Here is a 16,187-nt window from a genome sequence, read left to right as displayed (position 1 = left end):
TCATATGGTAGTTCTATTTTTAGTTTTTTGAGAAATCTCCATACTGTTTTCCACAGTGGCTGCACCAATTTACATTCCCACCAGTAGTATAGGAGGCTTGTTTTCTGGAAGAATATGCTTTATTTTCTTTAGAAAGGCTTTATTACATCAAGCAAAGCTTGGCTTTTGTAATTTTTTTTAAGACGAACAGGTACACAAAAAGGAAGAGTGGCTCTGGGGAAGATCCGAGTGAGTCTACTCAAAGGAATACTCAATAGGAGACAAAGGTTTGGCAGGTAGGATGGCTTCCCCTCCCACATCCTAGTGATAATGGCTGACATCTGCTTACTCTGTCAGGCACTGTGCTGTGAGCTACACATGCATCATTACTTTGTTTAGTCTTCGTAACCACCCAATTGGGTAGCTCCTATTATCCTCATTTATAGAGACTGAAGTTTAGATAAAACAACTTGCCCAAGTTCACCTAACTACTAAGTAGCAAGACAGGGTTGGAAATCCAAGTCTGTCTATTTTCTAAAAGTTTCAATGCTGTGCTATATTCCTTTTCTAATAAATCGAGAAGAAAAAAAACAACACTCTGCTTTCTTGGATGAGTTTAATTTTTTTTTCTTCATTAAGTGGAATTGATCTATTTTGTGACATAGAAATTATGGAAACAATCTGGATCTCAGAGCACCGTCTTGAATCTCAACAAGAATAATATATCTGGAATTAACTCTTATAGCTGGTGGCAACCTTTGCTATTCCTCAGAGCAAGGTGACCAACTCATCTTTGTTTTAGCACTGCAAGTCCTACATCAGGAAAACCCCTCAGTACTGGGCAATCTGGGATGGCTGGTCACCCTACCTAGGAGTGTCGAATTTCCTATCCGTCCTGACTTTGATCCTCTCAGGAAACATTTGGCATTCACTGAAGACTGACCTTTATGCATGTCCAGGCATCTCATGTGGGATTAACTCATTAAGTGAGCTGACATGTTGTAAAATACTTTGCACAATGCTTGGGATGTAGTGTGTTCAACAAATGCTATTATTTTATTTCTTATTATTTATTTTTTGGCTGCACCACATAGCACATGGGATCTTAGTTCCCCGACCAGTGATCAAACCCGTGCCCCCTGCTGTGGAAGCACAGAGTCTTAACCACTGGACCACCAGGGAAGTCCCAACAAATGCTGTTATTTAAGGGAGAACTGAGAGGATATTCAATTTATGACAGCATGAAAGAAGGAATATGAGTTAGTGGGAAGGAGATTCGAGTATTCTGTACTTGTTTGCCTTCATGACTTGTACTTACTAAAACTGTGATAGCAGAGCAGTTGTGGAAGCAACAAGGAAGGATATGACTGAGAGTCACAGCCAAAGCTGGGCTTATGCAGTTACAACCATGTAACCAGGGCAGTGAAAGCTGATAGCACCCGCTAGTAGAAGTCTGTTATTCCAACCGAGGGCACTTACAGCGGGTTGGGGACTGCTGTGCTGGTGGAGAGCAAAAGATGTAAAGTAAGGAGACCTGAGAAGCATCAGCTTCAGGAAATACCAGGTTCCTCTTGAGACAAACTTTTTGCAAAGAATTCCATCTCAGGAGGAAATATGAACAAACCAAACATTCCTAAGGCCCTCAAGACTCGGTTTCGTAAATCGTGCCAGCATTAGGTGATGAAAGAGCCTGGCTTCCCTCCCTCGCAGCCTAACCTGCTCTCCACTGCCCACATTTTAACCATTCCTGGCCGGGTGTACTGTTGGCTTCTACTTCTACTTCAGGGTGACTTCCTTCTAACTATAATCTTCAGACAAGTAGGAAGCGTTGCTGTCTAAAAGAACTGGGAGGAAGATCTACTCAGATTCTCGTCCTGGCTCTGAAACTACACACTGTGGCCTTCGGTAAGTGTGGATCTTAGTTTCCTCAAAAATCAAATGAAGGGGGGATGGACTAAATTTTCTCTCCTGTCATTCCATGCATGACTCTGTGGCATATTCTGGTAAAGGATGAGGGTAGGGGAGATAACACATCCTCTTGTGAGCCACTTGAGAGCAAGAGTTGTATCTTTGTAGCCTTAGTACCTAAATACAGTGTTGGTCAGTAACCGTTTATGAGATTTGTGGATGAGAATGGCTTGGGATTCAAAAGACCCAGATTTGAATGCAATTATTGGTGGTACTGACTGTGGGTAACTGAGCAAATCTGGTTCAGAGCATCTTAGCATCTCTATCTGCGAAAAAGCTGGAGTGAGATTTACCACAGCCTTACGCCTCTCCAGAATTAATGAATGGTTGTGAGCGAACCTACAGCTGTGCAGGTGAAAAGAACACTGTGTTTTCAAGATCTTGGGTTATCCCAGTCAACTGAAATTTGCTTCCTAGGCAGATGCAGGATGAACATGTATTGCTTGCCCTGATTTTAGACAAAAGACTACCCAGAATAGGCTGTGATTCTTTCATCTGCTTCGCTTTTTGATGAGATCGTGCAGAAAGCTTTTAGCCTGTGACAATGATTCTCTCTGGCTAACACAGTAATCAAACAAGTCTTGCTGCTTCCCTCAGCAGAAACAAATCAATTTAAGAACCCACTTGGGAATTCACTGTTTCCTCTCTGCAGACCAGGTTCAAGGCCAGTCTCATTCTGGCAGCTGAAATCAAGCAGAAATCCTTAGAGAACCGTATCATAAAGCCACATTCACTTTTAGCTGATTAAAAAATATAAAAGTACAGCCCACATACCTAATGTGCTATTTAAAAAAATGCTTCCTCTATTCCTTGGTTTATAAAAAATTCATTCATATCATTGTTCGTCTTTTCAAAAAATATATCAGAATGGTTCAGTTAAAGACATTTAAGCATTCAGAATTATAAATTAAGTCGTTTCCTTCCCCCCTTACCCACATTAGTGAGATCCCTAGGTTAGTACTCTGGAGGTACATATTTCCTGGGCTATTTCTTCTGCCTGATGAGAATAAAAGGGAGAGAAAGAAGTTTTCCTATCAAAAGAAGCTGCAGTTCTGAAAAAGTCCTCTTCAGGGGCAAATCTCATTAGCCGGAGGATTTTAACTCCTGGGCTCTGAAAGCTGCGGGGTTCAGAGATGGGCTGGCAGAGAGATGTCGGTTTGCTGCCCTCTGCAGGCGACAGTTGGTACGCCTGGATCAGTTAGAGGAAGCAGGGATGAATCCTTAGGGATCTGAAAAGAAATGAAACAAGTTAATGCCAAAATAAGCTGCCAGTGGGGTGGAGAAAATGATTGTGTACATCAGTCTACCATTCAAAAAAACCACAGCATTTAGGGCATGTCAAGATGGCCACTCTGTACTGTTAGGTGCAAACAGGATGTAATAAAATACTGTACTGCTTGATTCAACTTTTGTAAGAACAGATTTAGATTTAGTTATACCAGAATGTTAGATTTTGGTTATCTCGGTAGTGGGATTATGGGTAATTTGTATTAAAGTCCTTTTTACTTCTCTGTATCATCTAAACTTTCTGTAATAAATATGTATTATTCTAGTAACAAGAACTAGTTAAAAAGTGATTTGCCAAGGGGACTTCTTGGGTGCTAGCAGTGTTCTGTTCCTTGATTTAGATGCTCTACATCTTCATCAAGCTGTCTACTCATGATGCCTGCGATTCTCTGTATGTCAGTATACTTCATTTAAAATGGTTTTTAAAAAGTGGTTTTACCAGAACTCTCACATATTGTTGGTGGGAATGCAAAATGGTACAGCCACTTTAGAATACAAAACTAAACATACTTTTATCATATGATCCAACAATCTCACTCCTTGGTATTTACCCAAATGAGTTGAAAACTTAACATCCACACAAAGACCTCCACATGGATGTTTATAGCAGCTTTACTCTTTTTTTTTTTTTTTTTTTTTTTTTGCCGCGCTGCACAGCATGTGGGATCTTAGTTCCCCGACCAGGGATCAAACCCGTGCCCCCTGTAGTGGAAGCGCAGCGTCTTAACCACTGGACCGCCAGGGAAGTCCAATGGCTTTATTCATAGTTGCCAAAAAGTTGGAAGCATCCAAGATGTCCTTCAGTAGGTAAACGATAAATACCATGTTAGTGAACAGGGGCAAGGAGTACATGGGAACTCCCTGCACTTTCTGCTCAATTCTGCTGTGAACCTCAAACTGCTCTAAAAAAATAAAGTCTTTTTCAAACTGGCTGTACTCCTCTGGGAATATATTAAAAATTATTGAATTGTATGCAATAAATGAGTGAACTGTATGATATGTGAATTATATCTCAAAGCTGAAAAAAAAGCTGTTATATTTTTTTAAAGTGGTTGTACTCATAGGTGACAATATCAATAGATATAACTACTGACACATGCTACAATATGGATGAATCTTGAAAACATTATGCTAAGTGGAGAAGCCAGACACAAAAGGCTACATACTGTATGAAATGTCCAGAATAAGCAAAAACAGAAAGAAGATTAGTTATCAGGGACCAGGGGGTGGGGAATGGGGAATCACTGCTAATGGGTACAAGGTTTCTTCCTGGGATGATGAAAATGTTCTGGAATTAGTGGTGATTAATATGCAACTTTGTGAGTGTACTAAAAACACGTTAATTATATACTTTTTTTTAAAATTAATTAATTTATTTATTTATGGCTGTGCTGGGTCTTTAATTATATACTTTTAAAGTGTACTTTTAAAGGGTGAACTTCATGGCCTAGGAATTATATCTCAGTAAAGCTGTTATTTTTTAAAAATGGGGAAAAAGGCAATGGCAGATTTTGGAACATTGTCTTAAATAGCTATGTGCCTAGAATTCAAAAATCAGTCTTTCGAACAATATAGCATAATGCACATTAAAAAATTAGTTTCAATTAAGAATGGCCATACATTAAGAAACCTAGACTCTTCTCTCTTTTGTCAGTGCTCTCAGTTGAGCAGGAACTGGAATCTGGTATCCGAGAAGGCATTTTACCATTAGCAGCAGAATTCAAGTGAAAGTCCCAGTTTCCGGGTCCAGAATATCAGGCTGTGGTCAGCGTGGGTCTATTAAAGGCAGCAGCTCTCCGCAACGAGAATCCAGTTTCAGACATGCCAAGTCGTCCGACCGCGTGGGCCCGATGTTCAGTATTGCGATTGGCAGCTTCTTCTCCTGGGCAGTGAGGATGAACCTGTAGCCCGAGTATACCTGTCGGAGCAGAAGACGCAGGTAAGAGCTCTCGAGAGGCAGGAAGAGATAAACCAATAGGGAGCCTCTCCCGGGCTCCCCAGCCCGCAAAGGGGGCAGTTACCATCCCGACACCAAGTCAGTTACCTGCAAGGACGATCCCACCACCAGGAGGGAGTCGGCTTCTTTTACCCGCCTGTGCACAAAATCAACCTTGTCAGGGTTCACCGTGTCCCCGAAGAAGACGACGTCTGGTTTCAGGGGGCCCCCACATCGAGAGCAGGGCGGGACCCGGAAGCTCTGTACCTGCTCCTCGGTGAGAAAGACGTCACCGTCCGGAGCCAGGCCATGGGCCTCAGCGCTCCAGGTGGGGTTCAGGACTTCAAACCGCTCTTGCAGCGCCCCTCGGGGAGTCTGCTCGCCGCAGCCCAAGCAGAGGACCCTGAAACCAGAGAGGAGGCCAACTGTGGTGGGGAGGCACGAAGCTACCGAAGACCTTTCATCCCCAACCATCTCTAGCTCCTCCGTCACCACTTTCTTTCCCTGACGCCCACCGTATTTTCCCCGTTTTATTAATAGCTTTTCATGACCTCTTTAGCTACCACCTTCCTTCCACTGCCAACCTTCTAGAAAAACGTGCGTCTGTTTCCTTACTACACACTCCCTGCTTAAACCTTCTGCTAGCTCACTTTTGTCCTTAACACGACTGCAAAGCCTTTACCAAATAATTTCCTTAGTGCCAAAACCAGGGTTTTTTCCCCCCCTTCCCCCTCCATCCTCTGCTCTAATCATCTGCTGTAATTGATGCTGTCCATTGCCATCTTCTCTTTAAAACACTTTCTGGGGAGTTCCCTGGTGGCCTAGTGGTTAGGATTCCAGGCTTTCACTGCCAGGGCCCAGGTTCAATCCCTGGTCAGGGTAATAAGATCCCACAAGCTGCATGGCCCTCCAAAAAAAAAAGAAAAAGAGAAATTTGAGTCCTTTGTCCACTGCTCTGTGCCCATCGCGCATAACAGTGCCTGCACATGGCAGGCACTCACTAAATAGCTGTTGAAAGAAAAATGGAAGTTGGTTCCTCTTCTGCTCCTCCAGCCTCCAACCTGTTTTCTTTCCACTGTCCCTCCCTGGGGTGTCTCTGTGGTCACTGCTGCAGTGCCTCTGTGCTAACAGTTTCCTCCTCTATACAGGACTCCACTCCTGCCCTCTCCCCCAAACTTTAGTCCAAGTCTCCTTGATGGTCCTGTCAAACTTAACTTCTGTCTTCAATCCCCCTCCCCAGCTTCTCCATCACTGTCCTCCAGTTACTTGGGCTGAAACCCTTGGAAAAAAACTTGTTACTCAGTTTTCTCCCTTTACTCTCTATCTAGTCAATCATCAGACTGTGTTGGCTTTTTTTTTTTAACTTAAAAGGCCTCCTATGAAATGACAAGAAGTCTTGGATTTGTTTTAAAATATTTAAAAAGAGACAGAGAAAGGATAAGTAGACATGATAAAATCTTGATAAAACTCTTTGAATCTGGGTGATGGCATGTGGGAGTTCATCACACTACTCTCTTTACTTTTGTGGATGTTTGAAATTTTCATCATGAAAAAAAAATTTTAATGGACCCATAGCCATCCTTAGCTCTCCCATCCCCTGATGCCACCTTAGTCTGAGTCTTTCCGGCTGACTTTTCTGAGCCACTCTAACTCTCTAATCCTGTCCAGGCTTCCTCAAATGCTATTTTTATCATATTGCTTTCTTGCTCAGAAACCACTAACAGTACCCTTTGGTCTCTCACAACAGACCCAAATTGCACTGCATGATTTTCAAATGCATCCAGGATTTGGGTCTAGCCTTCCCAGACAATCTGATTTCATACTAGCCTCCAACGAGACCAGGCCAGACTCTACAAGTTCCCTTCATTTGGAAAGCCCTCTTTCCCCTCCTTTGCCTAGTCATACCTGAGCTATTCTCCAGCCCCACCTCACCCGTAAAAGCTTTCCTGATTACTCCAATCTTTACTAACTCTGTTTCTCTGAACCTGTAAAACATGTCTATCAAGAACCACATAATTGGGCTTCCCTGGTGGCGCAGTGGTTGAGAATCTGCCTGCCAATGCAAGGGACACGGGTTCGAGCCCTGGTCTGGGAAGATCCCACATGCCACGGAGCAACTGGGCCCGTGAGCCACAACTACTGAGCCTGCGCGTCTGGAGCCTGTGCTCCGCAACAAGAGAGGCCGCGATGGTGAGAGGCCCGCGCACCGCGATGAGGAGTGGTCCCCACTTGCCGCAACTAGAGAAAGCCCTCGCACAGAAACGAAGACTCAACACAGTCATAAATAAATAAATAAATAAATAAAAAAGAACGTGAATTTCTAAAAAAAAAAAAAAAAAAAAAAAAGAACCACATAATTTAACAATCACGTGTGGAGTGGTTTGTCGTTAAACCTGTTATTCTTGGGTCTCCCACCAGATTACAAAATTCTCGCATATAAAGCAGACCACATTTTATATTTTGGTTTTGACCTCTCCACACCAGCAAGTGGCACACCAGTAGCACACCACGTGTTGCAGACACCCAATAAATATTTTATGACTGGCAGACTGATTTCAGTCCTCAGAGGATGATCTCTGGGGCTTAAAGATAAGGAAACAGTCTCCAATTAGCTACAAGTTACTGCCAGGGCTACATATGGTCATTTCATCAATACTTATTGGGTTCTGGCTATCCTGTGATCTATGTGTCTAGGCACTGGAGACCCAGCAGTTTGTAGCATATGCTGTTGGTGCTCTGCTCATAGTTCCCTCGGGACACTGAGAGGGCACCTCCCACAGTTCTCTTATAAGTTCCTGTGTCTCTCCTGTTTAGGGAGTTCCCTGGCCATGGAAGCCTTCTCCGGAGGAGCAGAGTCAAGTGTTAGGGAGTTAATTCCCCCCGAGTGACCCTCAGCCAATGAAGGATGGGAGGCAGTGGATAAACGCCCCAGTTCCCCTTGACTTCCAGTGAGATGGTTCTGAAGCTGCTCTACAGTCAGAGAGCCCTTGACACGCTTGAGCCCCAGATGCCCCAAGCAGTAACCCACTCATTAGCAAAACCTTACCCTGCCTTTCCCACTTTCCCTGTTTCACTTCCCATTCCCTCACTGAGTTTGCTGGGATCAACTCCAAAGTAAACAACTTCCTCCCAAATCATTTCCTCGTGGTCTAACGAAGACAACAGTGATCAGGACGGCCAAGGTCCCTGCTCTTATGGAGCATGTGTCTGCATTTACACTGTTCAGGCTTTCTTGCACCTGTGCATGCATCCGTGGAGTTCTGTCAGGCGCTGACTCCCCGCCTTGGTGTGCAAGGCATCCACATTTTGGGTCACCAACCAGTACAGCTTTCCGAGTCTCTCCCAGTTGCTCAAAGCCCAGTGTGCAGGGTTAGGCTGGTGGGAGGAGAACTGAGGCCAGCCCACAAAGTTTCTCGCCCAGTACCGCTGGCGGATTCGAGCGATCCGTACAAAATCCCCATGCTGGATGGGCCTCCGGTCCGTGCGGGCATAAAGTCCCACCTTTTCTGACCTGTAGTCTGGGATCCCCGACTCAGTGGAGATTCCTGCCCCGGTCATCACTAAGAGTCTCTTGGAAAGGGTGATAAAGCGCTGTAACTCTTTGACCTTCTCAGAGTCCAGAGGAGGACTTGGTGGCACAAATAACCCAGTGGATCCGCGTGAGCACTGCTGGCTGAGGTTCGCCACCCAGCGGCCTTTTGCTGTCCTGAAAGTTAACCCAAAGCTCATCCTCATTCTAGAGAGGGGAAAAAAAAAAGCATCAAGTGAGCAACCGGGTTTTGAAAACCAGGGTAACCAAGGGAAGGGGGGAGGGGCAAGATGGGGAAAGGGATTAAGAGGTACAAACTACTGTATATAAAATAAATAAGCTACAAGGATATATAGTACAACACAGGGAATATAGCCAATATTTCATAATAACTATAAATCGAATATAAACTTTAAAAATTATGAATCACAATGTTGTACACCTGAAAATTTCAACTATACCTAAATTTTTTTTAATTTTAATTTAATGAAAAAAACCCCACAAAACTGATGATTGGGTAAACAAAATGTGGAGTATATAAATGAAACAAGATTAACCAAGGGTTGTTAATTGTTGAAGCTGGGTGATGGGTCCATGGATGGGGGTTCATTATATTACCTATCTCCACAATAAAAAAAAAAATTGGCGGCAGGAAATTCCCTGCAGTCCAGGGGTTAGGACTCTGCGCTTTCACTGCTGAGGGCGCAGGTTCAATCCCTGGTTGGGGAACTAAGATCCCACAGGCCATGCAAAAAAAAAAAAATTTTTTTTTTAAAGTACTTTCTTAGAGGAATGTTTGGATTGCAGATGCTCTAGTATGCCCAGAACAGTGGAAGTACAGAAATGCCAAAAGCCATGAGACAACGGGGAAAAAAAACTTCCCCCCAACAAAAAAAAGGGGGGGGGAGGGGGAGGGGAATGGCAGGGGGAGGGGGAGGGACAGGGAGAAAAGAATGGAGAAGTTTGAAGAGAAGCTAAAATGTGGAATGCTTTGCCTTAAAGGTAGACAAAACTCCAATATCTGGACCATATTACTTAGCAGTCATATAGTATTTGGAGAAAACATATTTGAAATTAAATAGACAAAGTGAACTAGGGCAGGTAACTTAAACATATGCCTCCCTCATGTTGCCCTTGATCTAGACAAAAATGAAAGAGCACACGATTTTCAACAGAATAGAGATAAAAAAGGGCTAAGCTTAGCCTAAAAATATACAGACAAACCCTAACTAACTCTAGGCAAGAAACTAAAAAATAAAGAATGGATGGGTAGCATCCTTATTTCCCCAGAACAGCCCACCCTAAACGGGATTTGGGAGCAGGTTACTAATGAGATTTCAACTTACATCTGGAAGCTGCCAACCCAAAAGGTATCTAATAATCAGCAAACTGGTACTTTGAAATATTTTATGAGAAGGGTGACAAGAGCCAACAGCATGATATTGAGAAATGGCTGGGGAATAGGAATTTGTTGGCATTGCATACAATACTGTCCTCTGGAAGATAATATCTAGGTATGAGAAAAATGTACTGGAGAGGAGTACAGGTTTTTACCTAATAAGAAAGCTATCCAGGGACTTCCCTGGTGGCGCAGTGGTTAAGACTCCGCCTGCCAATTCAGGGGACATGGGTTCGAGCCTTGGTCCGGGAAGATTCCCACATGCCGCAGAGCAACTAAGCCCATGCAACACAACTACTGAGCTTGCGCTCTAGAGCCCGCGAGCCACAACTACTGAGCCCGCGAGCCACAACTACTGAGCCCGCGTGCCACAACTACTGAAGCCCACGCGCCTAGAGCCCGTGCTCCGCAACAAGAGAAGCCACCGCAATGAGAAGCCCCCGCACCGCAAAGAAGAGTAGCCCCCGCTCTCTGTAACTAGAGAAAGCCCGCGCGCAACGATGAAGACCCAATGCAGGCAAAAATAATTAAAAAAAAAAAAAAGAAAGCTATCCAACCAGACCATATTTCCAGTGGTGGATTCCATGCTTATGAGAACAGCCTACTGATAATGAATTAATCAATGACCGCAGTACCTGGAAGGACAGCTCCCAGACAAACAATTCACTTGAAAGGTACAGCCCCCTTCCCCCCACAGATACTTAGAGTGTATTTATAATCTTGCTTTGTAATCCAAATCAATCTTTGGTAAAATCTGGAAGGGTGTGAGCTAGTTCAGCATCTAATAACTCACGGATGTATTGAACACTGGGGCCCCAGGCTTAGAGAAAAAATTGACCTTTGCTAGGAGTGTGTTGGTAAACTGGCTTCCCCTTTACCCTCCCCCTCAAAAAAAGATAAAAGAAAATAATCCTATCGTGGCCAGTTTCAGGCTACCAATGGTTTATCTAACAACTGGCTAGTAAATTCCCAAATATTTAACAAGTGGCCCTCACCAGTACAAACTGATTCCACACCCTCCTGGGTCCTTTGAAGTCCAACCTGAAACAACAAGTCTACCTTTTTATTATCTTTTTAATAATTTGTTTTGGTCAAGAATTTCTAATATGTTCCACAAAATAAAACTTTGTCCCCACACTAGACTCTTTCATAACAGCCCAAGCCAATCCTGTCTTCCTGATCTCCTAAGAACCTACAGCCAGAGCTCTCCTATGCTGTGGCCATCAGATGGAAATTAACTATGGCTGGCAAATCTGCCAAGGCTTTCTGCATCCAAGGGAAACTGCATATTTTGGTTTCTGAAAAGAAAGGGGGGAGGCTCTAAAAAATAAGATCTATTTTAAAAAGGAGGGAGGTAAACTAAAAAATTGATAAAGCAGAATTCTAGCATAATATAAGGCCTATTCTGTCTCTCCCAGTAACACCTGGCTGGTCAGAACTGAATTTCTTATAAACTTCAAAAAGTTAATGGTTTACCTCAATATCTTTTTTAAGTCCCTTAATTGCTCATTGTTAATATATGACTACATCTAAAGATGTCTCTATCAGAGGAATACATTTATATTTTTAGTTAATACCATCCCTTGGGGGACCGTATGTCCCATAAACCTACTTCCCATTTTATAAATCAGAATTATCTTATTTCTTCATAAACTAAAGAAGCACATTAGAGTTCCAGTTTAGCTGATGAAACTGTTGCTCAGACTTTTCGGGATTTTGATTTTATCAATGTAATTAAGCACATGCATACCTTTTATTCTATTTCCCCCATATTCTATTAGTTTACCCTCAATTGCAAATAGGGCTTCTTGGACAAGGTGAAGGGTAGTGAGACCTGACAAGGCATTCTACCCCCAGCTTTTTCTAGCTGTAAAAACAAGGCCTTTATGTAGTATTCGATAAAATGCAGAAATTCTCTAGTGACACGCACCCCATATGTAAACATTATTTTATGCTGGGCTTTCCAGATCTGGGATCAGGACCCTGACTTCTCCCTGACATTCCACAGCAACACATGAACAGCTAAACAAATAGTTAATCCCGATTTCTGAGACCGGAGGGCTCGGGAAACCCCGCTGAAAAGACGCTCTGTTGGAACAGCTGCTCTCTCCCAGGTCCCATCGAAGGGCAAAGAGGAGAAGTGGAATCCTCAATTTATAGAAACCTGCAGCCCACACAGAACTCACTTACCTTTCACAGCTTAAGGGACACTCCGCGCCCGACAGGGGGACCGACTGGCTGTATCTGCACTTTGGGAAATGTAGTTCATTAACCTGAAATGATGCAAGAAAAACTACAAGTCCCACAATCCTCTGGGCTGCACAATCGAGGGACCCAGGTTGTCCAGTAGCGCCCCCTGTTGACCTTTTCTGGTCAGAGGCTTCGAACCCTGGTACGCGATGTGCAGCGGTCTACTAAGCCATCATCTCTTTGAGAGAGAAGCGGTTAGAGCTTGGACGTCAATGTTCTGAGTGCAAAATAGTACATCCAAACAGCGTCAACTTAGGAATTCATTCTTTAGAAGCTTTAGTAATGGATCTAGGATTGACTCATCCTCAACTTCAGTGTTTACGAACCTTTCCACTCATGGAAACGGAATCAAGTTCCCACCTTGAAGTGAGTTGTGAAGAAATACATTCCCAAATAGCTGAAAAACTGATGTTTTTACAGTTAAAATGAACAATTAAAGCGAAATATAATATACAGGGACTAATGTGTTTACCCACGTGGTTTCTCCAATTTTCTCATCTTTTTTGTTTGTTTGTTTTGGCTCCGTTGGGTCTTCGTGGTTGGGTCTTCATGTTTGGGTCTTCCTTGCTTTGTGCAGGCTTTCTCTAGTTGCGGCCAGTGGGGGCTACTCTTCGTTGTGGTGTGATGGCTCCTCATTGTGGTAGCTTCTACTGTTGCGGAGCACGGGGTCTAGGCGCCCCGGCTTCAGTAGTTGTGGCACATGGGCTTAGTTGCTCCACAGCATGTGGGATCTTCCCGGACCAGGGCTCGAACCCATGTCGCCTGCTCTGGCAGGCAGATTCTGATTCTTAACCACTGCGCCACCAGGGAAGTCCCTTATTTCTCATCTTGTGTTTTTACTAAATTAACCAACACAATGCCTGGGTCTTACCCCCAGAAATTCTGATTTAATTGGTCTGGGGAGACACTTGGGCACCAAGTCGGTTTACAAACCTCACAGTTGTTTCTAATATGTAGCCAGTGAGAACCACTGATCTGTAGCATTGCCTAAATAAGACATCGATTTCTAAGTGTTTTAGAACATATCAAAGGATATGTTCTAAAACAGCTAGCACTGACCTTGAAGACCACTCTAAGGAACCACTTCCCCCATTTTAAAATGAAGTGAGGGGAATTCCCTGGAGGTCCAGTGGTTAGGCTCCGAGCTTTCACCGCCGAGGGCGCAGGTTCAATCCCTGGTCGGGGAACTAAGATCCCGAAAGCCGCTCGGTGCCGCCAAAAAACAAACAAACAAACAAAACTGAAGCCCAGAGGAGTAGTATGAAAGCTGGAGTCAGAGTCTGACTATCATTGAATGCATAGCAGTAAATATTGGTAAAGTAACCCATTTCAGTAGTTTGGGAGCAATACCTCCAGCCACACCTCAAATAGGTCACTGGGCTGAGAGAACCACCTGACATGAGTCTTTTGTACCTTAGTTAACCTGACCACATTGGCTGGGAAAAAAAAAAAAAAAAAAGGATTAAAATATAGACTGGGGGGCTTCCCTGGTGGCGCAGTGGTTAAGAATCTGCCTGCTAATGCAGAGGACACGGGTTCGATCCCTGGCCCGGGAAGATCCCACACTGTGGAGCAACTAAGCCCGTGCGCCACAACTACTGAGCTTGCACTATCGAACCTGTGTGCCACAACTACTGAAGCCCGCGCGCCTAGAGCCCATCCTCTGCAACAAGAGAAGCCACGACAATGAGAAGCCCGCCCACGGCAACAAAGTGTAGCCCTGGCTCGCTGCAACTAGAGAAAGCCCGCACACAGCAAGAAGACCCAACACAGCCAAAAATAAAAACAAATAAACTAATTTTTAAAAATGTAGACTGGGAACTTTTATGAAGTCAAACAATTATAGGGCTTCCATGGTGGTGCAGTGGTTAAGAATTCGCCTGCCAGTGCAGGGGACATGGGTTCGAGCCCTGGTCCGAGAAGATCCCACATGCCGCGGAGCAACTAAGGCCCTACGCCATAACTACTGAGCCTGCGCTCTAGAGCCCACGAGCCACAACTACTGAGCCCGCGTGCCTAGAGCCTGTGCTCCGCAACAAGAGAAGCCACTGCAATGAGAAGCCCGTGCACTGAACAAGAGTAGCCCCCGCTCGCCGCAACTAGAGAAAACCCGCGCACAGCAACGAAGACCCAGTGCAGCCAAAAATAAATAAATTTTTTAAAAAGAAAACAAAATTGTAATCCAGAATATTTTCTGCACACATGGGTGTTTGATTAAAACCTATGGACATGACACTACCCCCAATCCCAGGCAAATTTTATTATGGAAAACTTCAGAGCCACATTACTTTTCCAGTTCTTCAAGTGGAATAAGCATCATTAAAAGACTGGCCAGGAACACAGGATTATTGTGCTTTTAGGCCCCAAAGAATTTCATGTTCTGGGGAGAAGTTAGCTGAGTTTTCTATTTTTCTTAGTGATGGGAAGTCATCTGTGGAAGATGAAGTCATCCAAGACAGCTGGTGAAACAATTTCCCTTGATAGCTACTGACAGGGTGTAATGAGCCACCCAATCGAGACATTCTCAAGGGCTGAGAAGTTCCTTGGATGACCCTAGTCTTTTATTTCTCACAACTCCACCACACTAGGAATTAATGACAAAGTCCTTGGTTGGATCAAAATCAAATATTCTAAATTAATCAGACTGTTAGCCTTTCTTTTTTTCTGCTGTTTTTTCCTACCCTGTCAATTATGGCTGTGGAAAAAAAATTAACTACACATCAGCATCAAATAGGCCTTTTTATGTCATTTTTACATCTAGTTGATGACTACATAAATGTTCAGTGAGCAATACTTTGAACGTTTCATGTTTGAAATTTTTCATAATGAAATTTTTGGGGAAATATTTTCTCAGAGTACTAGTTGCATCTTAGTGAGTAGCAAAAACCAAAAGTCTTTTGGAGAGTACAGCTCAGAGCTGAAACAAGTTCAGACATAGGTTTCTAGTAGCTTTCCACTTGCCGAGCCAGTAACAGTGAAAGTTACTTCAAACTCATGAACTGTAGAAATAGCCTCTCTCCTCTGAATTAAGATGTCCACAGAAAACCCTTTCAGGTTAAACATAGAATTACCACATCATCCAGAAATTCTACTTCTAGATATATACACAAAAGAATTGAAAAGAAGGACTCAAACTGATACTTGTATGTCAGTGTTCATAGAAGCATTATTCACAATAGCCAAAAAGTGGAAGCAACCTCCTGTCAATCAAAGAATAAATGGATAACAAAATTCCATATAGTAGAATATCAGCCATAAAAAGGAACGAAATTCTGAAACATACTACAATATGGATGGACCTTAAAAACAATGTATGAAATAAGCCAGACACAAAAAATTGTGTGATTCTCTTATGTGAGATACTGAGAGTTGCCAAATTTATAGAAAGTGGAATAGAGGTTGCCAGGGTCTGTGGGAGAGAGGAACGGGGAGTTAGTATTTAATGGGAAGTTTGTTTGGGGTGATGAAAAAGTTCTGGAGATGTACAGTGGTGATGGTTGCTGAACTTAGAAGTGGTTCAAATGGTAAATTTTATGTTACGTATATTTTACCACAGCACTCTTACACTGAGCACATGTCTCATCCTCCCCAATTTATAGTCTGAATTAAGTTTATTAGCATGGTCCCTCCCACAATGCTTTGCTTCATTCTCCACTCAAAACTAAGTGAAATCAAGCAGCTGAATACTGAGAAACAGATTATATATTTCCGAGACATCTTAATATGGTTGTATAATTTTCAGCCCGTTAATAATTAAGGGTTTTGCCTTGAGGCTCCAACTCACCTTTCTGTAATAGGAACCTTGCTTATTGGGAACGATGAGTAGGGGATGACTTTCT

At 43.3% G+C, this 16,187-nt stretch overlaps 1 protein-coding gene across 3 annotated transcripts; it reads right to left on the bottom strand.

Moving 5' to 3' along the window:
• Positions 1–110: 110 nt before the first annotated feature.
• On the bottom strand, positions 111–16,181 carry SIRT4 (sirtuin 4). 3 transcript variants are annotated; one of them, XM_059894426.1, is made up of 5 exons: positions 16,133–16,181; positions 8,409–8,906; positions 5,279–5,573; positions 4,940–5,152; positions 111–3,176 (listed from the first exon to the last, which is right to left on the bottom strand). In XM_059894426.1, exons 2-4 carry the CDS (start codon positions 8,903–8,905, stop codon positions 5,000–5,002), a joined length of 945 nt encoding a protein of 314 aa, XP_059750409.1. In that variant the 5' UTR covers position 8,906; positions 16,133–16,181; the 3' UTR covers positions 111–3,176; positions 4,940–4,999. The 3 variants fall into 3 exon arrangements, with proteins under 3 accessions (XP_059750409.1, XP_059750408.1, XP_059750410.1); XM_059894425.1 differs by lacking the exon at positions 16,133–16,181 and adding an exon at positions 12,289–12,338; XM_059894427.1 differs by lacking the exon at positions 16,133–16,181 and adding an exon at positions 12,289–12,338 and having other exon boundaries at positions 5,438–5,573.
• Positions 16,182–16,187: the final 6 nt, after the last annotated feature.

This window comes from Balaenoptera ricei, chromosome 14, assembly GCF_028023285.1.
Source record: "Balaenoptera ricei isolate mBalRic1 chromosome 14, mBalRic1.hap2, whole genome shotgun sequence".
NCBI lineage: Eukaryota > Metazoa > Chordata > Mammalia > Artiodactyla > Balaenopteridae > Balaenoptera > Balaenoptera ricei.
This window is presented reverse-complemented; position numbering and strand designations above follow the sequence as displayed.